Raw genomic sequence first — 25,438 nt, forward strand, 5'->3', positions numbered from 1 at the left:
ATCGCGTCTTTACAGTTGCGTATCAGGTCTCGTTATACAAGAGGAGCACGAGGAAGCCCACCCTCAAGGCGTTCAGAATTTCGGTCCGTCATAGGCTTTGGAGAGGAAAGTTTACCAGACGGGTCACTCAGCTCGAAAGGAGCGCCCGTCTCGTGGCACTGCATGGCTTAGCTTTCCTCTGAACTGGCCTTTGAACTCTATGGCCCACTCGTATGTACGTGGAAACCTTGGAACTATTCATCCTGAAAGCTGAGCATTAATGCTGTAGGTCGGCATCTCACTCTTCTGGAGACGCTCCCGTCGTTGCTGCGTCAATCCAATCACAAGCGCCCCAGTGTCTCATTGTTCACTCTGTTGCCGTCGGAGGATTGCAGAATTGCGCTGGCCACTATATGCTATCAAGTACTTTGTTGCTTAGATTTCAGATGGCCGTGATGGAAGGGTGCGTCTCGTAGTGCTCGTCTCCTGAGATTCCCTGATGCGAGATCGGGAGTGAGAGCCTGATTGTGGTTGTGGGTTCGTTTTCGTTGGGCGGGTGTCCCCAGAGAAGTGTATGACGTTGTGTTAACGAGAATGTGGCTTTAGAATGTCAATAGCTCCCACGCAGATGGAACGTGCCTCGCGAGGGGTTCTGGGTGCCCGGGGGTGATTGTTGAGGAGAAATTTTAGGGGGAGGAAGTGTCAATGTCGATTGTGAAAAGTTCTGGATGTCTTTGGGTGATCGTCTGGGTGAAATCTTAGGGGGCGGAAGTGTCAATGTCGATTGTGAAATGTTTTGGATGTCTTCGGGTGATCGTCTGGGTGAAATCTGAGGGGGAGGAAGTGTCAATGGCGATCGGGTGTACCTTTGGTCGTCCAGAAAGAGCATGAAGGGGATTCTGTTGTTTTCAAGGCCTGCCCAAATATCGTAGGCTAGGTCACACGTCACGTTATCCCATATCTTGACCCGGATCGGGCTTGCCGTGGTCGGGATTTTGACGTAGTAGAAGAGCTCGACCTCAGCATTGGGAGGAGCTTTTCTGTTCTTCTCCAGAAATCTTCGACAGTGAGGCAAGATATAGTCATACCCATTCTTCTTCAGACCAGGCGGACAACGTACACGGAACAGGTCCTCGATGCGCCCACTCAAGACTTCTTCCTGGGCGCCGCTGATTGCCCGTATCTCGATGCAATTGGCATATTTGCCAGGGTAGAGCCTCATCCAGAGATCCCCGGCAAGCTGGCTGAGGCTGCCGTGAGGAGCGACGAATATATCGTCGGGGGAATCAGGAGTGTCCCCAGTAGCAAAGGAAGCTGGGGTAACAGATGGTTCACCGCCACCAGTGGATTCCGGGCCATCGGGGGATCCAGGTGTCGGGCTGTATGATGATCTCTGGACCGTTGATGTCTGTTTGCGACGGAGCTCTGCAACCCCGCAAACCGCGTGAGCCCAGAAATAGAGAGCGTTGTTGAAGCAGGTCTCCCAGTTTCTGGAACGTGTTCTCTCAAAATAATACTTGAACTCAGGGTGGCGGTTAATGGAATCGGCAACGGCCTTGAAATCCACCCCGTAGTTCAGAACGGAGATGTCAGGATCTGGTGTGACAGAGGGGACAATCAGTTCTTTGATAGTTGCGTCAAGTCGCTTCACGGTATTGTCGGGCAATCCTAGCTCTAGCTGGAGACGAGCCAGAGTTGAACGATACAATTCCGCCTTGTTAACCACTTTCAATAGTGTTCTGGCTATCTCCCGGGCAGATCCCTGCTTACCATAGTCTCTGAGAGGTGCTGCACGGCTGTCTGCTTGCCAAATGTCGTGCAACTCTGGAGCGGTGGAGTTCGTGAAAGGGAAAATGCAAGAGGAAGGCCATGGCTGGAAGTCCTGCTGTGGCTCGGGATATTAGGCGGGAAATTGGATGACATGCTGATACGAAACTGGGAGAAGAAAGAGACGCCAAATGGCAGTCTCGAAAAGGTTGGGCATGTCTTGTGTTTTTGCATTCCTGTCAACCCCATTGCAGCGACAATATGGCCTCAAGGGCTCTGCTGGCATGGCGCTCAGGAGTCCTCCTGATTGGGCCTGGACAACGCCATATTGATTGGGTCAATAGGAGGGACTATACCTTAGCTCATTGCTAGGTCCGCTTCCCCCTATGCACATGATGACAAGCTGACATGTCAAATTGGGAGAAAGAAGTTTTTGGTATCGAATGGCAGATTCACAAGGGACCAGGATCCAGGGCCGGGGAGCGGGGACAGCTTCGTATCCAGCCTCACACTGCATTGAAGTTTCTTTTGCCCCGTTCAGTCCAATCTGACGGGCTTCGCCAGACTAGATCCTGCCTCAGATAACCGACAGAAGAAGAAAAGATCGGATCACCTCATTCCCTCCAGCATGTCTAGGCGATTGGCGTGCTAAAACTCCTCGACTGTATCCAATCATCTTCGTGGGGGGCACATTTAGATGCCTTCCTCACACCCCTCTTTCTGTCCTTGACACTGTGGCGTCTGTTGGGTTGACGCGCGCCAGGGATCACCGTCCTTGGAGTGAACGAATAGAATGTCGAGATCTGGCCGTGACAGCCACAACCTGTACGCATGCTGCAGCTCGACATCATTCGCGAATACGGCAACTTTTGTCGATGGCCCCCTCTACACCGAGTCGCCGACGGTTGAGGTGCAAGCATTTGCCGAAGACAAATTCTTTCAAGCTGAGCAGTTGGTTTTGACGTTAATGCTTTGGTTGAGGTCAGTTGTGTCCTGCACACCTCAAATGCACACCTGCAGCTTCTTCATCCTCATCCAGACGCCCTTACTTTCGGCTGCTGCTGGCGAGTCACGGAGAAATATTTGCAAGAACGATGAGAAGGTCCGACAAACAGCAGTCGGCCGTCGTTTTCGACTAGTCAGTGTGAAGGTCTGTGGTGTTGCAAATGACGATGAAGGTTTTCATTGCATCGATAGAAGCATATAAACAGAGCCTCCTCATCCCCTTGATCCCGTTACAGTGCGGCCTCAACAGTTCTTTCAACCGTATCCTAACCAATGAGTGCGGCTTCACTCAAATCGCTTGTCTTTATGCCGTACTTGAGTTTCATACCCCATAGCATAACTTGGTAAAGAGAGTGTGGGTTTTGACTTTGATCGAATCAACTCTTCGTATCCTTGCGGGATTTGGTCAGGCCCACAGAATATAGTGTCCTGCCGACGTCGATCACGGCATTGTAAATTCGCACGAGCAACACACCTTCGTAGGAGGAAACATCAATGTATGTTTGGTCGTTTGTTGAACTGGCTCTATGGCTGTATATCTAGTCTATGAACGGCGTTTCAAGCCGTCCGCTGAAGCTGTGAACACCCAAGACAACGGCCCTCAATATAAGTCAAATCGAAGCTCTGCAAAGGCTGCTAACTGATTATGGCAAACAGCTGAGACGATAGTAAGAGACAACTAAACTGCAACATAGCCAGCGTATCAACGCAAGGAGAAGGATATCAATCTGCCCGCCTTACACCAAAGGCTTGGGTTTATCAACCTTCATCCGAGGTACCATTCCCAGGTCGCCCATCTCGGAGTACATTTCAAAAAGAGCCTCGATCGTATCGACAAAGCCTGTCCAGCCCATTCTTCTAGCCTTGTTCATACATAAGCTCCCAAACTTCATGAAGGCGGCGTCGCCAAACTCAAAGTTTGCTTGGGGATCCTTGAACGGGTTATCGGTCAGCTGACCTCCGGAAGCCTTCATGAGCTGCTGCCAGGCCTCTTGATTTGCAGGTTCTGAAGCCCAGGCGACAAGCGAAAACAGGGCGCGAAAGGTCGGAGGAGGGCCGTAGCTGTGACCGAGTTAGCGACCTCTAATGCCAAGTCAAAATTCCTGCACTCACCCCATGGGAGACTCCTTTCCACCCCTTCCTTTGATCTCATGGAACTTGCTCAGATCCTCCTCGGGGGGGTGCACACCCTTCTCAACGCCAAACCAACGTGTCAACTCTTCGTAGAAGCGGTCCCAGCTCACCGGCCCTGTGTCCTGGGAATTAAAGGCTTCATTCTTGCACTTGTCCTCCAACACCGCCCACTCGGACAAATAGCCCGTCAACATAGCAGAAGAATGGTGACACTCGAATTGCCAGGTGTCCCAATCTCCCGGGAAATATAGAGGTTCACCCTTCTGAGCTTGGACCGCGGCATACAGAGCGAAAGGATGCAGGGCGTTCATCTGGGCGTTGTTGACTGCGCCAAGGATCCAAGCTGGGCGGATGACGTTCCACGTGGTGTTATTGGCTTTACAATATTCAAACAGCGATTTCTCTTGTGGGTAGTAGAAGTTTGGTTCCAGGTGCGCCGGTTGCGGATCGGATTCGATAGCGGGTGTGCGGCCACGACCGACATGAATGCCGTAGTTCTTGGCACCAGTTTGAAGCAAAAACCGCTTGGGAGTGACCTTAGCGAGTGTGAGGGCCTGGAGAAAATTATCGAGTAGCGCGCTGTTCACTTTGACCAGTTCATCGGCATTGGACCACACGGCAGTTCCTGGCGGAGGTTTGGGCTGCAGGTAAGAGTAGAAGAAGATATAGTCGGCTTTAACACCAGCTGAGGCCATTGCATCAGCAATCTTCTTGGGGTCCTCCAAAAAATCGACTGCCACATGTTGTACGCGTGCTCGCTGAGACTCCGGAAGCAGAGCCATCATCTCCTTGGGAGGAGGGCGGCGCGACAGGGCGTAGACTTTGCTCCAGCGCTCGGGGCTGTCAAGCAGCACCCGCATGGTATGAAAGCCGGAAATGCCATTGGCGCCAGTGACGATGGCTGTGAGGTCCTTGATGGATGGGTCGAAGGTTGGCAGATTGTGGTAGATGCCTTTATGCTTGACGGGATAACGCTCAGAGCCCATTGTGACGTTTGACAAAATATACGATCAATGTGGTTTGTTTGGCGCTGATGTGGGCGTGCGGAGGGGCAGGCTTGGTCTTTATATATGTGTAAAGAGATGACGGGGTAAGGGAAGAGAATCTCACCTCGGGCCATTGTGTTAGTATCCAGGTTTACCTACGCGCGATTGACATTAAGCAATAACGCGGGGTTCGTCTCACGGTTCTTCCATCCACTGATTGTAAGCTCGTTGTGGGACACCGTCGTGATATGATTCGCTTCCAATCAGTCCCAAGACTACTCTAGAGCCTGGGCATCTACGATCTGCGTTCAAGACTTCATGCAGAGTACAATTCCGGTAATGAAGAGAACAACCGCGGAACCGACTCGTTGAAGTATTCGGTAAGGGATGGATTGATCAAGCCGGATTTGGAGTTTTGCCGGATCCCCGCCAAGCCGCTGACATAAGAACTAGACCCTGCAGGCTGTCACGTGGCAGAGTGCGGAGAAGACTGTTGATGCCACACGCGATCTACCGAATACGCGGAGGAGAGACGCAGTTGGCCAACCAAGTCAAACTGGCAGCCTCACTGCGTGCAAACTAGGACACCAATTACTGACATCCCACCACGAAGCGTCCGGCGGAACCTGCTGCCACAGTGCAAAATGCTCAACTGGCACGATTTTGACGCCGTCTTTCAGCCAAAGACCGACTATGCCTATGACGCCCGGACGGTAGAGAGTATCATCAAGCATCGCAAGGAGTTCGGCGACCAGCTATTCTTCGACCGCATCTGGAAGACGATTGGTCTTACAAGACGTGAGACCTCGCTCGCTACCAACATTTGTCAGGGTTACTGATCAAATATCAGCTGCAAGGAATAACTATCCACCCCGGTCCAACCAGGATCTGCGCAATCTGTGGTCCAAGATCGTTCAGTCGACCGCTCCCGATGAGCAGAAACTTGCCCTTCTATACTACTTGCTCAGAGACTGTCGCCAGCTGCCGAACGCCGACTCAAATTTTGCCCGAAGAACATACCTCCCTCAGAGATGGCAGCTTCTGGTTGCTGGGTTGTGGGAACTCGATCACGCTCAATTCTCTCGCGCCCTCGAACACCTCACAGACCCATCGCTAACACCGACCTTTACTGACGAGATCCTCCTTACACTACTTCGACATCCAAAATGCGAGCCTTCATTGGCGACGGCGTACTATATTGCTATGTCTCCCCCACTGGAAGATCCGGTAGCGCTTGAAGCATATTTCGAGTTGGTCATAAGCAACAACCTGGTGGAAGCATATTATTTCGCGCAACGACAAAACGAAGCAAGACACAAAACGCTGTTTGAGAAACTTATTGTTGCCGTACTTGAGGACAGCCCTGGCCATGCTCGTGCGGAGCGAGCGACGCTTCTCGTTGGACTGCCGTTGACCGACCAGGAGGAGGGTTGGTTCGAGCGTTGCATATTGGACGGTACAGCTTCCAAGCTGCCCGGTGCAAAGGACTCTCTCATGGCAAGGGTAATTATGATGGGGAGGTCAGCCAGCGGTTCACCTGCGCTGAGCAGGCTGAAAGGCGACGACATTGGCGGGATCGACTGGGAGGTCGTGAAAGCGGGAATTGCCGATGCGGTCCCCCATTGACATCCGCTCAACATCTCATCATTCTCGAATCGACGCAGCGGTCATCCAAACAAGGCCTTTCTGTGGAAGACATTTCTAAGCTCCCTTACAACTCCCAATTGTCACCGGATTTATCCCGCTGTACTCGACTTTAGCCTGCTTGTGCCGCACCACTTAGGCCCGTGATGACGCAGAACTTGGACAAAACCGGGAATGGCCGCGTGTACCGAAACATCGGCTGTCCCTTTCAGCGCAGTTGACTACATTCTCACAACGCTGCTCATATCCGGGAGCTTTATCTCCCAGCAACGTCTCTGCTGCCGTCTTTGGGGGACCCTCCCAAACCATGGTGGATTCTCCTCTCGTGCGCTGCGCCTCGCGACGTCGCGTCGCTGAATATCTCACCTGAAGTACCAAGACTCGAGAAGTGCCTGACTGCGGAAAGAAGGGGCTCACGGAATTCGTGAAGATTGCTGATTTGTAAATGAAAATTTGGCCAGGATGAACTCTCGCCAGTACTTCAAGGGTGTGGCTCAATGAAAATTATCGTTCACACGCAGACGCGCGCCCTCGGCTCTGAGCTTCACACTCACCGCCGATGATGCTACCAGCCCTGATTCTTTGTTGTCTCTCGACCGTGTTCGCTGCCGATGAATTAGTCCTCCTCGACTACGCCTCTTACAAAGGCACAGCCCTTGCGAACGGGGTCACTCAATGGCTTGGGATGCGATATGCCGCACCGCCGACGGGAAGTTTGCGATTCGCTGCGCCGCAAGATCCTCCCATTGTCCACGGTATTCACGTAGCGAACAAGGTGACTGACACTTCCCCTCTACCGATCGGTGCGTGGCCGTCTCTAATGGTGTCTTCAGCACGGTGACATCTGCTTTGGAACGGGCAACAATGCTCACGACCCAAGATTATCCGAAGACTGTCTCTTCTTGGACGTCTACGCTCCAAGTCACGCAACCAACACCTCCAAACTGCCGGTCTATTTCTTCATTCAAGGTGGTGGCTTCAACTTCAACGCAAATGCAAACTACAACGGCAGCGGCTTGATCACCACGTCCGGCCATGGGCTGATTGTCGTGACCTTCAACTACCGCGTTGGGCCGTACGGTTTCCTCGCCAGTCGCGAAATCCAGGACTCGCCGTCCGCCAGCTTGAACAACGGTCTCAAGGACCAACGCAAAGCACTTGAATGGGTGCAGAAGTACATTTCCCAGTTCGGCGGAGACCCAAAGCACGTTGTTCTGGGTGGAGATTCCGCGGGCGCCGCATCCATTGCCTACCATTTAACCGCATACGGCGGTCGAGATGACGGGTTGTTTGTCGCTGCCGCCGCCGAATCGGTCAGTTTCGCACCCATCCTGACCGTCGAGGAAAGCCAGTACCAATATGACAGCCTCGCGAAACGCCTTGGCTGCGCGCCACGCGCCACGAGTCAAGATTCAACCGTCAAGGACGACACGCTGTCGTGTCTCCGCTCCAAGACCACGGCACAGCTCCAGGGACAGAACCACAACGTGCCGTATCCCGGCGCACAGAATCCCCCTCTGTACATGTGGAACCCGGTGCTGGACAACACGCTGATCCAAAACTACACCTACGCGGCCTTCGACAGTGGCCACTTCGTCCGCGTTCCCGTGCTGTTCGGCGACGACACGAACGGCGGGACGATCTTCACTCCGCGCGGGACATCCAGCCTGGCCCAGTCCAACACGTTCCTGCACGACCAGTTCCCCGACCTGACGTTCGACCAGCTGCAGCAGATCGACCAGCTCTATCCCAACCACGGGCCGCAGTTCCCCAACTCGGGCTCCTGGTGGCGACAGGTCTCCAACGCGTACGGGGACATGCGGTACATGTGCCCGAACCTGTTCATCTCGTCGAGCTACGCGCGGTACGGCGTGCCGGGCAACTGGAACTACTGGTTCAACGTGCAGGACGCCGCGCAGGTGCGCCAGGGCCTGGGCGTGCCGCACACGGTCGAGCTCTCGGCCATCTGGGGGCCCGAGAACACCAACGGCGCGGCTCCCGCGAGTTATCGCCGCGGCGGGCCCAACGCGTGGATCGTCCCGCTCTTGCAGGGTTACTGGATCAGCTTCATCCGCGCGCTCGACCCGAACCCCTTCAGGGCCCAGGGCGCACCCATGTGGCAGGAGTTTACGCTCGCCGATCAGGAGGGCAGCGCGGGTGCCGATGCCGCCGGCGGCGGTGGTGGTGGTGACTGGATGAGAATGCTCTTCGACACGGCCGAGACGACGGGCATGGCCGAGGTCAGCACGGCCGTCAGGAAGAGGTGTCAGTACCTCAACTCGATCGGCTTGGCCCTCAAGCAGTAAGATCCTTACGGAGTGGCCGACATAGCGAGGTCCTATGCGTGTCTTGTGATCCGTGCGGACGGGATGGTCATATCGTGGGTTGTTGGTTACTTGTGCCTCTTTGGACGGCGGAGCGCGACGCAGGATACAAAGTGCCTGCGCAACGACATGTGTGTGGCTGGAGGAACAGCGAAAAGACTATCAGTAGGCTGCAAACAGGTAGTTATGAGAAAACCCAAAGTACTCCAAAGAGAACTCGGACCTTTCAAAATCTACATCATTCTATCGCGAACTACGTAACTAGGGTCTGTGAATTGCAGAGACGTCTCAATGTGTATATGTGTTCTGCGGCGCCACAGTTCCTTGCTACTAAACGTCATCCACGTAACTCCAGCGTGCACATAGCTTCACAGGATATATATATACCAACCCGTCCACTTCCATACCTTACCGCATGCCTTTACCAGATAGCCAAACATCGGAGCTCCAAACTCTCCCTGGGCTCTTCATCCTCGGTCCCCGGCAGATCCACGCTGGAGTGCAAGGTGCCGCCGGCGGCGACGGTCTCCTTGTCGCGATTGCTGTCAAAGAGGCCGATGACCAACACCTCCTCGGGCTCCTGCTGGCTGATAAAGTACCACTTCTGGCCCGAGGACCAGCGCGCGAGGTACGACTCGGTGTCGTGAGTGTCCTTCGAGTCGGGGGAGATGCCGAGGTTGGGCGTCTTCACAATCACGGGGACGTAGTCGCTCTCGAGGAAGGTGCGCGCGTCGCCCAGGGCGAGGGGGTCACGGCGCACGCGCTTCAAGGGCCGCCAGATCGAGTACAGCGCCCAGCGAGGGCCGAGGCCGGACTCGGCGTAGTCTTCTCTCAGCGACTTGCCCTGCGCGAGCAGCTTCTCCTCGGCGTCGATGATGGGCTGCGCGGTGGCCGTCATGGTGGGGTGGTACTTCCTCAGATGCGTCCGCGCCCCGTTGGGTGCGTAGTCCAGGTGGACCTTCGGGGCGGGACTGGCGCCGCCGTGTTGCTTGGAGAAACCGATGAACTGGGGGAACCCAAGCTCGAGATCCTTCTCTTCCTGAGACTTCTCTTGCGGCAGCTGTTCTTCCTTTTGGTCCCCATGGCCGGCGTGTGTGGCGAGAGCATCTGCTTCGGACCAGATGGCGCTGCGGAGCAGCAGAGCCTCGGTGATGACGGTCTTCGCGCCCGTGACTTGTTTGACCATCTCCTCCGTCTCGGGCACGTAGAGTTGCTTGAGCAGGTTGGGGTCATTCCAGCTCGCGCGGGTGTAAGGGGCAGCGTTCATGGTGGTTGGGTGACGGATGGCGGTGAAGCCGTGGGTGTCGAGCTGGGCGGCGCCTTCTTTTGCCTTGGGCAGTTCGGCGATGGTGGGGACCGGGCGCATGTCGATGAGAGGTTGGAGCCGGACGTCACCGAACTCGGCCATGGCAGGGAGATGGAAGTTGTGAGGAGACGGAGTGGGTGTCTGGCCCTGAGGGATGTAGCGCAGCTTTCCATAGTACTGAGGCTCGGAAGCCGGGGGGTCAGAGGAGAGGACTTGGGTGAGGGTGGTGGTGGTAGTTGTGGTGGACATGGTGAAGGCAGTGAGGATCCAATTATACACGGCAAGAAGATATGGGCAGAGAGAAGAGCACGAGGACAAAGATAGAGATGGAACGAATTACCTTGGTGAGAGAGGGGTGAGGTTGGATGCTTTATACCTACAACATGAGTAAGACACGAGAATATACGCGGCGAGGCGCCTGTCGGGGGTCTGGATGTATGTTTGTGATAAGACGAGAAAGGCAAGAGAGAGAGAGCGAGACAGGGAGAGACTTGGAGTCGAGGGGCGCATTGATTGATTGATGGATGGAGAGTGATTGATTCAGCGACTGAACTGAGTTGGATTGATAACTGCGCCCGCGGTGCTCAAGTCCGCCGGGCAAATCAACCCCGCAGATCCCAACACAAATTCCTGAACAGGCAAGAGAGATATGCAAGTGCCCTTCATCTCTTTCCATTCCAAGACTGTATCGGACCCAACGAGAGGCATCGCGTTCCATATTCAGCTTCAACATTGGATGTCGTCGCCTTCCAAACTTGGGAGATGATGAAGAAGAGGTCGGCACTTGATGACAAGGACAGTATCGGTGTGAAGCGCAGTCTGTCGACGGTGCAGTATAAAGAAGCCCAACATCATCAAGGCCTCACAAACCTTGATCGGAGGCTGTTCAAGGTCGGATAAGAGCTCTTCACGCAGATTGTTACAGACACCTGAAACATTCTGTCGTCTCCAGCCCTGAGTAAGTGTTGGCTGCTAGGATGGAGCTCGCAGGCTGCCAGGAGAAGCGCCAAAAGCAGTGCCAAACCTCAACAAAAAGACATGTGATGGCTCATCAGGTGGTCCAGAACTGATCTCGTGCCACTTGCTTAGACAAAGGGAACTCGCAATTGTCATCAGGTAATGATCCCTTCATCGTCGAGCCTCAATTGGGTGATCCAGCAGAAGAATGCCACCCTCGTTCTGAAGCTTCACCAGAGCACTTGCCAGCCCAAAATACCAGCAACCAGGGAGAGGAAACAAAGGATCCATCCTACCGGTTCAAGCCTCTGAAAAGGCCACAGCCATTGCCCGGGTAACGTTGCAGTGGCCGATTGCTGGACGATCGATGTGCTCTGCCAACCGAGAATTTGCAGAAGAGACGGGCTTCTAGACAGAGGCCTGGAGCCATCCAGTTGCTCAGGCCATGGCAGACAGCTGAAGTGTGTGGTCAATATCTCGCACTCGCAGCATTTTGACCAAACTAGAGCTGGGAGGTTCAAATTTGGGGTTGATTGCTAGTGGTCAGGACCATGCCCTAAAGGAAAATACTCACATGGTCACCTTCTAGGTACAGGCCAAGATCAAACCAGCACGCACGAGACCGATCATCTCGACCTGGCCAATAGAAAGGCCGTCATTTTTCATCGGCTGTTGCAGCACAACCATTTGACGTTTCCACTTCGAGATGGGACCCCCTCCTCCAGGCCAGGCACGTCCGTCCCAGATCCCCTCAGATCCCCCTCGGTAATGCCACCCCTGACTCGAGCCCCCATACGGCACAAGAACGGAGCAGACGTGATCGAACGGCTGTATCCGCTACATGCACAGCACCTCTGCCTGGTGTCGGATCAGGATACGGGAACTTTCGTTAACGACCTGATCGACGCAGGTCCCGGCAATCTTGCATGAGAGGGTTAGCGTTTGCTGGGCTTTTGGATTGAATAGATCCTGGACAACAAGACCCAAGCCTTGAGACAAGCTTGGATGCATTCAACGAGGGCCCCCATTGAAAGAGGAGGGTTTGTCAGTACAGATTACAGACCTTGCGTTGGCCGAGCTGCTCGTGATGTTAGGGTTTTGGGATAGTGGTGAAGAGATAAGGGAAAGAACCCAGGCTTCCAGTTGCCAGATTGGCCCATGAAGACTGAATCCAGCCTCGTGGGTTGGGACGTTGGGAAATGCGATAGAGTTGATAGAGTGGCATTGTCCCCGGCTCGCTTCGACCCTACGCGAGCTGCGGTATTTTTCCCTTTCCAATCTCTTTCTTCTGTACAGCACATGGCAGCACATGGGGACAAGTCCGATGACCAGTTCGTCGTGCCGTTGTCCTGTAGGACCTCTCGTGGATCTGGCCGGTGTCTGGAGAAGAATCGAGTGGCATGGACGACGGGCAGAGAGTGACCCAAAGTCAATCGGTGGTCAGGCACTAGATGGGCTGGAATCCGGACAGCCGAGCGCAACGCATATCTCTGTCTGCGGCATAAATACCGCTATGCCTGATGTGGGCGGTGGTGCATCGGTGCCTCACACCACCCAACAAACCCGTCGACTTGGATTGAGGGCGTGAAACCTTCAGCATCGAACAAATTCCTCACATGTCGCGCCCGTCGAAGTTTATGCATCTCCTGATGTTGCGAGCTTGGGCTCCAGCTTCCTTGGCCAGTCCATTACCATCAGATCATGTCAGCGGCAACTTCCCTTGTTCGTGCCATCGCTGCCCCTCCTCTGCCCAGCTCCCCCAGCTGGTCCCAGTGTCCTCACTCGCCCAAGCTCGTATCCTTGTATCCTTGCATTGGTCTGTGCAAGTTAGCTTCGCCAATCCTGGATTCAAGCTGGCGGGAAAAACAGTCAGCTTTGCTCACGATGCAGCTCCCCCCCAAGCATATGCTTCGGATCACTCATACCGCTTCCCACACACCCACTTGTAACCTTGTTCGGACACGTGCAGGGATTGAGCAGCTCGCATTGAATGCACTCTGATGCAACCGACTTGGTGCATAACTGGAGGCGTGGAGGCGACAAAGGCGAGAATGGTAAAAAGATGTCGCTCATCCCCATCACGATGCTTCTCGACCGCCCGCCGATTAGATTAGCAATGGATTCAATCCACGGTGCCTGCCGCCGTCCGTTACGACCGGGCTTCTTGTGGTTCACTGGGACATGTATGGATGATACGTAGTGTCTGCAGGCAGTAGATGTGATCATCATTGACTGGTATATAAACCTTTCCTCACTTCCGCCTGTCGTCACCTCAACCTCACTCTTCCCTCACCACAACCTCACTTTCACCTTGTACCGTCTACCTCCCACCCCCCCTTTCCGCCTTTCCCACCTTATAGATTTCCCATCTGCGATCCGCTGCAGTCTTCTCCCTTCTCTTGTTCCCTCCACCATGTCGTCCACGGCCCAGGAGGATGTCTCTGTCGAGAGCATCTCGTCCTTTGGCAAAGCCCGCTCTACCGTCAAGGGCGAGCCTCTCAGCAGCGACGAGCTGAAGCTCCAGGATGACTACATGCGAGCCAGTCTCTATCTCTGCCTTGGCATGCTTTATCTCAAGAAGAACCCCCTCCTCAAAGAGCCGCTCACGGTCGAAGATCTGAAAGCCAGACTCCTCGGGCACTGGGGTTCTGACGCCGGGCAAGTCTTCACCTATGTCAACATGAACCGCCTGATCAAAAAGTATGACCTTGATGTAATCTTCGTTTCCGGACCGGGACACGGCGCCCCCGCCGTGATTTCTCAGGCCTATCTGGAGGGCGTCTATAGCGAAGTTTACCCGGACAAATCCGAAGATGAAGAAGGCATGCGGAAGTTCTTCAAGCAGTTCTCTTTTCCTGGGGGCATTGGTAGCCATGCCACGCCCGAGACGCCGGGCAGTTTGCACGAAGGAGGTGAGTAACCCCAACCACGATCCTATTTCCTATTTCTGGCAGCAACTAATCTACTGGGCAGGTGAACTCGGCTACAGTATTTCACATGCCTTCGGAACCGTTTTCGACCACCCCAATCTGATCGCTTTGACCATGGTCGGCGATGGTGAGTCCGAGACTGGTCCTTTGGCAACCAGCTGGCACAGCACCAAGTTCCTCAATCCAATCACCGACGGGGCCGTTCTCCCTGTTCTTCACCTCAATGGCTACAAGATCAACAACCCCACCATTCTCGCCCGTATCAGCCACAAAGAGCTGGAGGCGCTGTTCATCGGTTATGGATGGACGCCGTATTTCGTCGAAGGAAGCGATCCTCTGAGCATGCACCAGGCAATGGCTGCCACCCTGGAAAAGTGCGTCTTGGAGATTCGAGCCCACCAGAAGAAAGCACGGGATTCCGGAAAGGCGTTCCGGCCTCTATGGCCCATGATCGTCCTTCGAAGCCCCAAGGGCTGGACAGGGCCACGAATAGTGGATGGGCACTACCTCGAGGGCTTCTGGCGAGCCCATCAGATTCCCCTCCCAGATGTTGCGTCTAGTCACGCACACCTGAAACTCCTGGAACAGTGGATGAAGAGCTATACGCCCGAGAAGTATTTTGGAGAGGACGGCAAATTGATCCCAGATCTCAAGAAGCTTGTCCCGGCAGGCAACCGGCGGATGAGTGCTAACCCTATCGCTAACGGTGGACTCTTGAAGAAGCCGCTGCTCATGCCCGACTTCCGCAACTACAAGCTGGCTTGTGAGAAAGGAGGCATCACAGAAGCACCCAGCATGTCGAACATGGCCATCTTCCTGCGAGACATCGTCGCGAAGAACCCACACAACTTCCGTCTTTTCGGACCTGATGAGACAGAATCCAACAAGCTTGCCGGCGTCTACGAGGCTGGTAAGAAAGTGTGGATGGGCGAATATTTCGAAGAAGACGAAGACGGTGGCAACCTGGCCTTCGATGGCCGTGTCATGGAAATGCTCAGCGAACATACTGTTGAAGGTTGGCTCGAAGGCTACCTCCTATCTGGCCGCCATGGGATGCTCAACAGCTACGAGCCCTTTATCCACATCATCGACTCAATGGTCAACCAGCACTGCAAGTGGATTGAGAAATGCCTCGAAGTCGAATGGCGTGCCAAGATTGCGTCTCTCAACATTTTGTTGACGGCCACCGTCTGGCGCCAGGACCACAACGGCTTCACCCATCAAGATCCCGGCTTCCTGGATGTCGTGTGCAACAAGTCTCCCGAAGTCGTCCGCATCTACTTGCCGCCCGATGGAAACTGTCTGCTCTCCGTGATGGACCACTGCTTCCGAAGCAGCAACTACGTCAACGTCATCGTTGCCGACAAGCAGAATCACTTGCAATATCTCGACATGGATGCCGCCATCGAGCACTGCACCAAGGGCGCCGGCATCTGGGACTGGGCATCCAATGACCAGGGTCAAGAGCCCGACGTCGTCATGGCGTCCTGTGGCGACGTGCCGACCATGGAAGCCCTGGCCGCGACTGCGCTGCTCCGCGAGTACATTCCCGAGCTCAAGATCCGCTTTGTCAACGTGGTGGATCTCTTCAAGCTGATCCCGGAGCACGACCACCCGCACGGCATGTCGCAGCGAGAATTCGAGGCCATCTTCACACCCAACAGACCCGTCATCTTCAACTTCCACTCGTATCCCTGGCTCATCCACCGGCTGACGGCCCAGCGCCCCAGCCAAGCCAACCTGCACGTGCGCGGCTACAATGAGAAGGGCAACATCGACACCCCCCTCGAGCTCGCCATCCGCAACCGCACCGACCGGTTCAGCCTCGCCATTGAGGCGCTGGACAGAATGCCCGAGTTGGGCAACAAGGGCGCCAGCGCCAGGGAGAAGCTGCTCAGCTCGCAGATCAAGTACCGCACCGCGGCCTTCAACGATGGCATCGACCCCGAGGAGATCAGGAAGTGGGTGTGGCCCTTTTAAGTCGATGGTAGTGCGGCCCCGGGCGGCCAAGCGGAAAGCAAACGGATCTCCTACAGACATGGACCTCGAGGCCGGGGAGATGAGATTTCCTACCAAAAGGCGACATGATTCACGAACTTGGATCGCGCGCGAGGGAGGGGGACCATAATAGATTATTATCACGAAGGGTTTACCATTAGAAGGAATCGGTTGTAATTCGTCGCAACGTTGTTGCATGATTGGTTAGACTCCCCGTGCAGCGCGCGCCCTTTATTATCCCAAACCACACGATGCACCCACCGTCAGATAGAATGAATACACTTTTGATGTACGCGAGGCTGAAGACTTCTCGCGATGATGTTCGCCCCTCCTTCAGCCTTCTCAAGACTGTAATGACCACTCGAATCGACGAGCGAACTATATACCTACCTTTCTTTGACAGGGATCTACGAATTTCGAGCCTGGACACTCGTGAAAAGACGGCACATGCATGCACTGTCGCAGCGAGCATACGCAGAGCGGCTACAGAGGCTCGAGACCGGACTGGACGAGACAGGACGACCACAGGGACAAGAAGCAGTGTTGTCATCAGAAGGAAAGGCTGCGACACGATTTATCCTAGCATGTGTACATAGGAACCTCCTGCGCAAGGCTGGGAAAGATGGTCAACTTAGCCAAACAGCGTGCCTCGTGCCAGAGGCGATGGGATATCAGTCAAGAATCCACAGGAACGGCGGAGGCAAAAAGCCAGCAAAGAGGAGCCCTGGGGCATTCATTCATGTACACTGCATAGAACATCTGCCAGATTCAACGACAGAGGTCCCTGCTGAATCTTGTCCCAGAATTCGGCCCCTCTTTTTGACACGGTTCCAAGCGCCTCCGATATCCAGCATAGGAGGTGGAAGCCTTGCATCAGGCTGGCACAGTCGAGCAGGTTCCAGGGCCGTTGCGCCAAAGATGAGATCTTGCGTTTGTCCACTGGTTCCTGTTTTGAGGGCCACCGGTCCTTCAAACATCCGACTCAAGCTGGATTCAGTGCCTTCACTGCCTCGAGAAATATAGCCAGCACTGCCTCACTGCTAACAAGCCTGGAACGCCCTTGCTCATCCCTGCAAAACCCCTTCTTTCCCATGTTCCAAAATGACAAAAATGACATTGCTATCGTCGTCTTCGTTCTGCGCTTCCATGCAAAGTTCTATCTCCTGTTTTCCGTGTGCCTGGCTATGCGCCTTCGCTTCCAAATTCGGAGGTCCACTCAGCATTCTTCTTCAAATCGTCCGCAGACACAGTTGGTCTACTCGCTTTTATCGCGCGAGTAAAGTCTTTCACAGTTAACGGGGGCTCGAGTAGTTTTTCTGAGTCAACGTCCACCCAGGTCATCTCCTTTGCTCCAGGGTCACCAGGGGAGCACGGTGTGAGTTTCTCAACGCCATCCACCATCACCTAGTTGCCGCCAAGGGCATTCGTTAGCAGCTCGTCTCGGAAACAGAGCCTGAGAGGGGGGTTGAACTTACCTTCTTGTAGTGCGTGGCTGTTTGGATCTTCCTCACGGGCTGCATCAACGCATCTTGCACCGCAATGCTAATATCACTCCCCGAGTACCCTTCGCTCAAGTCCGCCAGCGCCTTGTAATCCGCTTGCGTCATCTCGCATTTCGTATCTCCGACGGCGAGCTCAAACATCCGCATTCGTGCCGGTTTGTCGGGTAAAGAGATATGCACTCTTCGCTGGAAACGTCGGCGAATGGCAGCATCTAACTGCCAGGGGATATTTGTTGCACCGAGGATCAAGACGCCACGAGAATCCTTTCCCACTCCGTCCATTTGGACGAGAAGCTCGGTTTTGATACGCCTCGACGCTTCGGATTCGCCTTCACCTCGGGGTCCACACAAGGCATCGACCTCGTCAATAAAGATAATTGCCGGCTTGTTTTCTCTTGCCATGTTGAAGAGTTGCTTGACCAGTCGTTCTGACTCGCCCATCCACTTGCTCACCAGATCTGACGAACTCACGCTGAAAAAAGTGCTGTTTGCCTCGGTCGCCACCGCTTTGGCGAGGTATGATTTACCCGTACCTGGAGGTCCGTAGAGTAATATTCCTTTCCAGGGTTGTCGTTTACCTTGAAACAGATGAGGGAATTTGATAGGCAAGATGACAGCCTCCTTCAATGCTTCTTTTGCGCCCTCCAGACCGGCGACGTCCTCCCATTTTACATTTGGTTTGTCCGTCAGGATCGCTCCCATTAATTGTCCTCGGAGCTTCTTTGAATCTGCATCTTCCTCGTCTTTGTCTCCTGCTTCTCCTTTGCCTGCGCCATTCACAGCTTTCCCGTTGACACCCATCGCAGCGGGCTTTTTGCGATTGGAGGAATCGTTGGTCTGAATATGGGCTTTCAGTTTCTCTGCTCGATCCATGTATTCACCCGCCTTTGCACGGATCATTTCCTTTGACTTTGGATTCTTTTCCCATTTGAGGGCAAGCATGAACAGTTCGAGGGCGGCATAGTATTGTTGGTACGCTTGTTCGTAGGAGCCGGCGGTGTCAAGCTCAATGGCTTTCTTTACCGTGTCGATTGCACGGCCGAGGAAGTCGGTGTTGGACATGCTGAGCAGCGAAGCTCCGAAGCTGGATATCTAGACAAGGGACGACAGAAGATAAGAGTGATCGTGGAGGTACTTCGCCGAGTTACAGTTGCGGTAAACAAGCGGCAAGATGTTCTTGGTGGTTGTCTTCAGGCGGCAATGGAGACGAACGAAAAGTGTCTGTTCAGCTGATCCAGCACAGCTATACCAGGTCTAGGAATCAGGTTTCAGAGTCGCGTGAAGTCGAGGTTGGAGGATCGTAGAGTCGTCACAAAGCTGCAAAGGTGAAGGTGGGATGGGAACGGAGATGGCGCACCGGCATTTGCCCCGCGAACCGCCTGCGCGCTAGGACGATTTCCCAGTCCAGGCACGTACAAATCTGTTACAAATCCTCTCATCACGACTCGATTCTCTTCTCGACCGGCACGCCATGGAAGAGGACAGAAATAAGCTGCAGGCCTTGTCTGAAGCTCTCCAAAAATTCCAAGACGGTCGGGAACACAATACCCTGGGCACGCTACCTTTGATGTTCTAACCTTCGGCCACAGATCTACAAACCGCGGTGGAAGCACGTCAAAAACTCGAAGCGCAGCAGCAAGAAAACAAGGCTGTCCAGAAAGAATTCGCATCGCTGCCCGACGATGCCGGGATTTACAAACTGGTCGGCCCAGTATTGCTGAAGCAGGACAAGACGGAGGCTGTAAATGCGGTCGACGGCCGGCTCGATTTCATCACCAAGGAAATAACCAGGCGGGAGGCTAGGATCAAGGAGTTGCAGGAAGGGAGCGAAAAGAAGAGAGTCGAGCTGATGCAGCTCCAACAAAGGATACAAATCGCCGCGCAGGAGCAGGGCGCAGGCTGAAGAAAACATCGAACATGTGCGAGGGAGCACCGACGACTTGAACAGTTTCTAACAGCGAGATCGTGATTTGACCACGCATCATGTCCAATCTCCATTCATTACGACAGTCGCCACCGAAGCCCGGCATCGTAAACCCTGGCTGAGTCCTAGACTGCTGCAGGCGCTTGCGTCCATCCCCCTCGAGTCGGCACTAATCGCAATGTCCGCCCTGCGGCCCTATTCAATGGGAAGTGTTCAGGATATGAAGGCAGCTCGAGACATTTTGCTGTTAGAGCTTATGCTGGGTCTTTCATTTCAGCGTATTTCTCACATCTCCACGAGTCTTTGCATGGCGTTGCGAGATGTGCTGGGCACAGATATTGAGAAAATGCCACGGGAAAGCGCTTCCGGAAAGAGGAAACGCCATTTGCAGTGGTAGCTTGCGTTAGAAAGCACAGAGTTTCTCGAACCTGATGGGCTCCTCAAGTGCTCCGAGAGGCATTGAGTCTCGTACTTGAGCTGCATGCGATTTGCCTTTCGTCGGCTGGCTATGTTCCATGACGCGAGTCTCATTGTAGAATACAAGCATGAAGGCCTAGACTTCTCCAGCTTCTGTACGACAAGGCTGAGGCTGAGGCTGAGGCTGCGCTGATCACAAGGCTGTGAGCGCTCCTTCTAGTCATCGATTTGATTGGTGGATCTGCGGAATAGGCTTGGCAGCGTAATTTTTTTGTCCTACGCAGAACCTCTCGACCTGTTCTCAAGCTGCTAACCACTTTCACCACGGTTTGTCGCTAAAGTGTCGGCCTCTCGCATTGCTTGTCTTCATTGACACTGATTTACTCCTCTCAAAATGCCTCGCGAGGGCAAGAAGCGGGGGAGGCGACAGCAGGAAAAAGAGGGAAAGAGAGCCTCGAAACGCCTGAAGATCGAAGATGGTGATGGAGAGGCCCCAGGCGAAATTGTGGTGGAGGGCGATGCTGGAGACGACTTCATCAGCTTCAATATGGAAAGGCCGCAAGGGATTCAGGAGCCGCAAGAAGAAACGCAGTTTCACGGACTTCTTACTCCCGAAGAACAAGAGTACTACGCAAACGTCAACACCAAAATCGTTGCAAATGATTTCGAGTCCCCAGAAGACCGTGCAGTATTCCTCGAGGCAGTGCATAGGGAGACTGAAGGCAAAGAGATGAAGGTCGCATCGAGTCAATCTTGTTCTAGATATCTCGAGAAGATCATCATGTTGTCAACTCCTGAACAGCTGCGACATCTTTTCAGCAAGTTCCTTGGAAACCTCACCTATCTTGTGCGACATCGGTTTGGAAGTCATTGTTGTGAGACGCTTTTCTTGCAAGCGGCGAAGCACGTGGAAAAGGAGCCTCAAGTCGAGGAAGCCAACCAGACTGGATTGATGTCTACGGAGAGCCTCTTTCTCCGTGCCGCAGAAGAGCTTGAGCCAAACATGGGCTTTCTACTCACCGACAGATTCGCTTCTCACACTGTCCGAGTGTTATTCCTGATATTATCGGGCCTGTCCTTGGAAGACGAGTCTGTCAAGGCTATGGTCGCTAGCAAGAGAAAGGAAAAGCTAGAAGCACCAGTCGAGAAAGAGACCGAGACATCTGATAGCAAACGGGTCGTACCAAAGACATTCCGCAATGCGCTTGACAAATTAATTAGCAGTGCGATTTCGGCACTGGACACCACTTATTTGAGAGCATTGGCTACCCATCCGACCGGCAATCCTGTGTTACAATTACTTCTACGCGTCGAGCTCTCAGCATCGGGCAAGAACAAGGCAGCAGGAGAGAACTCGGTCTTTCGAAAATTGTTACCAGATCAAGAGCTAGAAGAAGATTCCGAGAGTGCTAAATTCATCTCCGGGTTGATTTATGATCCTACTGGCTCACATTTGGTCGAGATCCTAGTCAAGGAACTTCCTGGCAAAACGTTCAAGAAGCTCTACAAGAACGTCTTGAAGCCACGGCTCGGCAGCCTGTCTAAAAACGATACAGCAAGTTATGTTGCGATGAGAATACTCGAACGGCTGGGAAAAGATGACCTCGGTGAAGCCAAAAGATTGATCTTAGCAGAGCTGCCAGTCCTGATCTCCCGACGGAGGACTGGCCTAATCAGAGTACTGATCGAACGATGTGCTTTGCGAGGCGTGGATCTGCAGGATGTATCGGAGGTGGTCAAGTCAGAATACACCAGTGACGGAGAGGAATTCCTGCCCAACCTTCTCGGCTTAAGACCTATGGAGGCGCCAGAACAACCCAAGGATAATGACGGGAGCAAGAGCACAGAAACTTCAACACTAAGGACTGATATCCATGGCTCACTATTGGCTCAGACAATGCTACAAAGTCCAGGTACAAGCTCCGTTGTGCAGGACAGCATATTAGCGCTGGACACTAAAACGTTGATGGCGATGTCTAAAGATCCAGCTTCCTCCCGCATCGTCCAATCTGCCTTGTCTCCGACAGAATTCAATATGCAATTCAGACGCGAGATTATCCCTCGGTTCTACGGAGAAATCAGCGCCCTAGCGCAAGACCTTACTGGCTCTTATGTAGCTGATGCTCTATGGTCAGCCACGGACGGGCTTCATTTCATGAAAGAGCGGCTAGCCGGTGAACTTGCCAGCAATGAAAGTCAACTTCGAGACTCGCCCTTCGGCCGAAATGTTTGGAAGAACTGGGCCATGGATTCTTATCATCGACGGCCAGGTGAGTGGCGCGCCCTTGCAAAGGGACGGGGCCAGAGCCTCACACTGGCTGCGCCTTCGAAGGAAGCATCAGGGCAGGAGAGGAAGAAGACCCCGATCGAGCTTGCGCGCGAGAGGCATTCTCAAAAATTGAATGCGCACAGCACTAAGCACAGCCACGCTTCAGCAACAGGCGCCAACGCCGTGGTTCGAACCAGTGCCTAGAGCGGGAAGGGGAATATGGACTGATGAAATCGACATTGCGTGAAAGCAGTTATCCTCCTGAGCGAACCCCTGGACCTCAGCCTCGTCTCCACCAGATTGCGTCATTCGGACAAGCACGCCACCAGCGCTGGTAAGCAGAGTTTTACCCCGGCCGCTGATATACAACTTTTCCGCTGGCTTTACCTTGACCAGTCGGTTCTTCAGATATAGACAGGATAGATTCTCTTGCTTCATTGGATGTTGGTCTTCTGTTTATCTGTCTTCTTGGGCTTTGAGCGCTCGTACGCACGGGTTTCCTTTCCGACTTTTTTTATCGACATAAGTTTTACGAGCCATGTCTGACCATTCGCTCGAAAGCGTCGCCAACGGTGTGTCCTCAAACCATGCGCTGCCCAGTGAAATAATCTCACAAAGGCCCAACGGCATAAAAGATGGCGAGGCTGGCGATGCGTTTGCTTCTCGAGCTGATGAGTTGCAAACCCTTCTCGCATCTGTCCTCGACCGGCTCATCCCCTTCGTTCGACAAGCCGACTTGGAGCGCAAAGCTCACCAACTCCAACAACCCGTATCTACGTCTTCCATCCTTGAATCACACTCTCCCTCAGATTTGCTCTCCATCCTGGCGTCAAACGGCACTCTGTCGCTGCCTCTTCGGGGTGCTGGTCAACGCGGACTGTCCAGTTCTCTATCTTCGATATTGAAATACAGTGTCAATACCTCAGCTCCCGGTTTTCTCGACAAGCTGTACTCCGCCCCTCTGCCTCCCGGGATAGCGGCAGATTTGATTCTCAGCGTCCTCAATACAAATGTGCATGTCTACCAGGTTTCTCCCGTGCTCTCACTCATCGAGACCTACACCACGAAAGCTCTTGCAGCAATGTTCGGCTTCGCGGGCCCGAGGGCCGGAGGGATCAATGTTCAAGGCGGGAGCGCGAGCAACATGACCAGTATTGTCATTGCCCGGAACACGCTGTTCCCGGACACGAAACAGTCAGGGAACCACGCTGGAGGAAGACAGTTGGTAATGTTCACTTCTGAGCATGGACATTATAGTATTGAGAAGGCTGCGCAACAATGTGGTTTTGGTTCCGATAGTGTCATTCCCGTCCCCGTTGATCCGTTGTCTGGGGAGATGGACCCCGAGGCATTCGAGTCCTTGATTGAAAGAGAGAAGAGTAAGGGAAACACTCCATTCTACGTGAATGCCACGGCCGGAACAACAGTCCTGGGATCATTTGATCCATTCGCTGCTATTGCACGGATTGCCAGAAAACACGGGCTGTGGATGCACATCGATGGTGCCTGGGGCGGAAGTTTTGTCTTTTCCGACAGTCTACGTCAGACAAGGCTAAAGGGGTGTGAGCTCGCTGACAGCATCGCCATCAATCCGCACAAGATGTTAGGTGTTCCAGTGACCTGCAGCTTCCTCTTGCTCAAAGATCTCAAAAATGCCCACATGGCAAACACCCTCCGAGCTGGATACCTGTTCCACGATGAGGATCAAGTCGAGCCGCTTGCTAGGCAGCTAGAACTGAACGGCCATGGTCACCTAGAATCGCGCAACGAGGATTGGGCTCCTCCTGACGACCTGGCCGATCTGACCCTTCAGTGTGGACGCCGCGGAGACAGTCTGAAACTCTTTCTCTCCTGGCAATACTATGGGACACTGGGGTACTCGTCAAAGGTCGAGAATGCGTATGCAGTCGCTTGCTACTTTGCAGGGCTTGTGGAGAAGAGTCCAGACCTGCTGCTGGTGAGCACGAATCCTCCGCCTTGCCTGCAGGTGTGTTTCTACTATGCTCCGAGGGGCAGAATGGTCCATGACACAAGCAATGATACCGAGGTCCAGGTGAATGGCAGCAATGGGAGCGACGAACGCGGTAAGGCTGGAACTGTCGGCAAGCGCAACTCGGCGATTACGAGCCGGATAGCTCGCTCTCTGATTTCTCGAGGCTTCATGGTCGATTATGCGCCGGCTTTGGGCCATGAGGTCGAGAAAGGTTCCTTTTTCCGAGTGGTTGTAAATATCTCCACCACCAAGGAGACGGTCCGGAGGTTGGTCGAGGAAGTCAGCCTTGTTGGACGAGAGGAGATGTCTAGAGCCTCGTAACGACCGAAAAGCAACAATCAGCCTTGCGATGCCAGATAACATCAACCTAGATATAGCCAGCCTGACCGCGAACGGAGGCAAGCACAGCTGCAGGTTCTTGCTGCCCAACCTTGTTGTTCACCCGTCGTCGTACCTGTGAGGCTTGCTCCTGTTTTATCTGTGTTTCTGAATATTCGGCAAGCCTACTTGATTGTTGTCCTCCCACCCCCTCAAGGACTGTACTTCTCCTGACCGAGCGTCCCGCACCTCGAGCCGGCAAAGAAGATTAAGCTGCTGCCAGTTGCTCCTCGTATCCCTACTTCACTGCCTGTAAGCAATATTTCGTTGTCTGGGGCAGTGCTCTTTGGGGAACGAGTGGCTTAAGGGACTGAGAACATTGAGGCGCATGGATTCGTGACGCACTGACTTTGGTTCCTGGCAGCAGACTCTCTTGGGGGTATCTTGAAGAAGCTATTTGAGGAGAGAAACATGGCGTGGACACACATCATCACAGAAAGTGCATGCGAAAGCTTATAGCTGCTGCAACACGGTGGGTGCTCCGACTGTAGATGTGGAGGCCAGTGCAGTTTCTGCACGCAGAGTGATATAGACACTGATTTATCCCTGTGCCTCACGGCGCGTGCCGATGGGTAACTAGTATTACTGCTCGCGCGAGCCGGGTGAGCGCTCACCCGCATCTAGAGCATCGTCACCGAAACTCTCTTCCGAGCGACTCAACTCCCAAAGTGACCACCAAGCCCAATGACCTTCTCTAGTCTTGTTTATCATTCTCGAGGTGACTTCACGATGAGCCTCATGGGTAAATTCTGCCTTTGAACACGAATTCCGCCCATAAGGCAGACTCCCGAGGCAGCCAGCGACCGAAGATGGCTAGGCATCATGCAGGTGCAGACCAATCCATGTGTTGGCGGCACAGCCAGCAGAACTGCACGTTGGAGTGACAGCTGTCTGCGACTTCAACGAGCAGCCTGATCACACACCA

The 25,438-nt window shown here is 53.8% G+C and overlaps 9 protein-coding genes across 9 annotated transcripts; 6 read left to right on the forward strand and 3 right to left on the reverse strand.

The window, feature by feature from the left end:
• Window positions 1-3,259: 3,259 nt before the first annotated feature.
• Window positions 3,260-4,871, reverse strand: PV07_07550 (uncharacterized protein; the record flags this gene model as incomplete). The annotated part of the gene is made up of 2 exons (XM_016394646.1): window positions 3,260-3,813; window positions 3,865-4,871. 2 exons carry the CDS (start codon window positions 4,869-4,871, stop codon window positions 3,489-3,491), a joined length of 1,332 nt encoding a protein of 443 aa, XP_016248065.1. The 3' UTR covers window positions 3,260-3,488.
• A 644-nt stretch (window positions 4,872-5,515) lies between these two features.
• On the forward strand, window positions 5,516-6,497 carry PV07_07551 (uncharacterized protein; the record flags this gene model as incomplete). The annotated part of the gene is made up of 2 exons (XM_016394647.1): window positions 5,516-5,669; window positions 5,722-6,497. The coding sequence occupies 2 exons, from the start codon at window positions 5,516-5,518 to the stop codon at window positions 6,495-6,497; spliced, it is 930 nt and encodes a 309-aa protein (XP_016248066.1).
• A 577-nt stretch (window positions 6,498-7,074) lies between these two features.
• PV07_07552 (uncharacterized protein) lies at window positions 7,075-8,821 on the forward strand (the record flags this gene model as incomplete). The annotated part of the gene is made up of 2 exons (XM_016394648.1): window positions 7,075-7,290; window positions 7,349-8,821. The coding sequence occupies 2 exons, from the start codon at window positions 7,075-7,077 to the stop codon at window positions 8,819-8,821; spliced, it is 1,689 nt and encodes a 562-aa protein (XP_016248067.1).
• A 395-nt stretch (window positions 8,822-9,216) lies between these two features.
• Window positions 9,217-10,639, reverse strand: PV07_07553 (uncharacterized protein). The gene has a single exon (XM_016394649.1). The coding sequence runs from the start codon at window positions 10,392-10,394 to the stop codon at window positions 9,261-9,263; it is 1,134 nt and encodes a 377-aa protein (XP_016248068.1). The 5' UTR covers window positions 10,395-10,639; the 3' UTR covers window positions 9,217-9,260.
• Window positions 10,640-13,276: 2,637 nt separating this feature from the next.
• PV07_07554 (uncharacterized protein) lies at window positions 13,277-16,431 on the forward strand. Its single transcript, XM_016394650.1, has 2 exons — window positions 13,277-14,014; window positions 14,076-16,431. The coding sequence occupies exons 1-2, from the start codon at window positions 13,516-13,518 to the stop codon at window positions 16,010-16,012; spliced, it is 2,436 nt and encodes an 811-aa protein (XP_016248069.1). The 5' UTR covers window positions 13,277-13,515; the 3' UTR covers window positions 16,013-16,431.
• A 151-nt stretch (window positions 16,432-16,582) lies between these two features.
• PV07_07555 (uncharacterized protein) lies at window positions 16,583-18,845 on the reverse strand. The gene is made up of 2 exons (XM_016394651.1): window positions 17,506-18,845; window positions 16,583-17,434 (listed from the first exon to the last, which is right to left on the reverse strand). The coding sequence occupies exons 1-2, from the start codon at window positions 18,592-18,594 to the stop codon at window positions 17,213-17,215; spliced, it is 1,311 nt and encodes a 436-aa protein (XP_016248070.1). The 5' UTR covers window positions 18,595-18,845; the 3' UTR covers window positions 16,583-17,212.
• Window positions 18,846-18,952: 107 nt separating this feature from the next.
• Window positions 18,953-20,134, forward strand: PV07_07556 (uncharacterized protein). Its single transcript, XM_016394652.1, has 2 exons — window positions 18,953-19,064; window positions 19,122-20,134. The coding sequence occupies exons 1-2, from the start codon at window positions 19,004-19,006 to the stop codon at window positions 19,433-19,435; spliced, it is 375 nt and encodes a 124-aa protein (XP_016248071.1). The 5' UTR covers window positions 18,953-19,003; the 3' UTR covers window positions 19,436-20,134.
• Window positions 20,135-20,267: 133 nt separating this feature from the next.
• On the forward strand, window positions 20,268-22,346 carry PV07_07557 (uncharacterized protein; the record flags this gene model as incomplete). Its single annotated transcript, XM_016394653.1, has 1 exon — window positions 20,268-22,346. The coding sequence occupies one exon, from the start codon at window positions 20,268-20,270 to the stop codon at window positions 22,344-22,346; it is 2,079 nt and encodes a 692-aa protein (XP_016248072.1).
• A 334-nt stretch (window positions 22,347-22,680) lies between these two features.
• On the forward strand, window positions 22,681-24,456 carry PV07_07558 (uncharacterized protein; the record flags this gene model as incomplete). Its single annotated transcript, XM_016394654.1, has 1 exon — window positions 22,681-24,456. One exon carries the CDS (start codon window positions 22,681-22,683, stop codon window positions 24,454-24,456), a length of 1,776 nt encoding a protein of 591 aa, XP_016248073.1.
• Window positions 24,457-25,438: the final 982 nt, after the last annotated feature.

The sequence above is a fragment of the Cladophialophora immunda genome (assembly GCF_000835495.1).
Source record: "Cladophialophora immunda strain CBS 83496 unplaced genomic scaffold supercont1.4, whole genome shotgun sequence".
NCBI classification, from domain to species: domain Eukaryota; kingdom Fungi; phylum Ascomycota; class Eurotiomycetes; order Chaetothyriales; family Herpotrichiellaceae; genus Cladophialophora; species Cladophialophora immunda.

Excerpts from the sequence above, each read along its gene's own strand:
- PV07_07553 (XM_016394649.1), bottom strand. The coding sequence starts at position 10,394 with ATGTCCACCACAACTACCACCACCACCCTCACCCAAGTCCTCTCCTCT.
- PV07_07555 (XM_016394651.1), bottom strand. The coding sequence starts at position 18,594 with ATGTCCAACACCGACTTCCTCGGCCGTGCAATCGACACGGTAAAGAAA. Across the intron at positions 17,435-17,505 it reads CAGCCACGCACTACAAGAAG|GTGATGGTGGATGGCGTTGA; the intron begins GTAAGTTCAACC and ends GGCGGCAACTAG.
- PV07_07554 (XM_016394650.1), top strand. The coding sequence starts at position 13,516 with ATGTCGTCCACGGCCCAGGAGGATGTCTCTGTCGAGAGCATCTCGTCC. Across the intron at positions 14,015-14,075 it reads GGGCAGTTTGCACGAAGGAG|GTGAACTCGGCTACAGTATT; the intron begins GTGAGTAACCCC and ends TCTACTGGGCAG.
- PV07_07556 (XM_016394652.1), top strand. The coding sequence starts at position 19,004 with ATGGAAGAGGACAGAAATAAGCTGCAGGCCTTGTCTGAAGCTCTCCAA. Across the intron at positions 19,065-19,121 it reads TCTCCAAAAATTCCAAGACG|ATCTACAAACCGCGGTGGAA; the intron begins GTCGGGAACACA and ends CTTCGGCCACAG.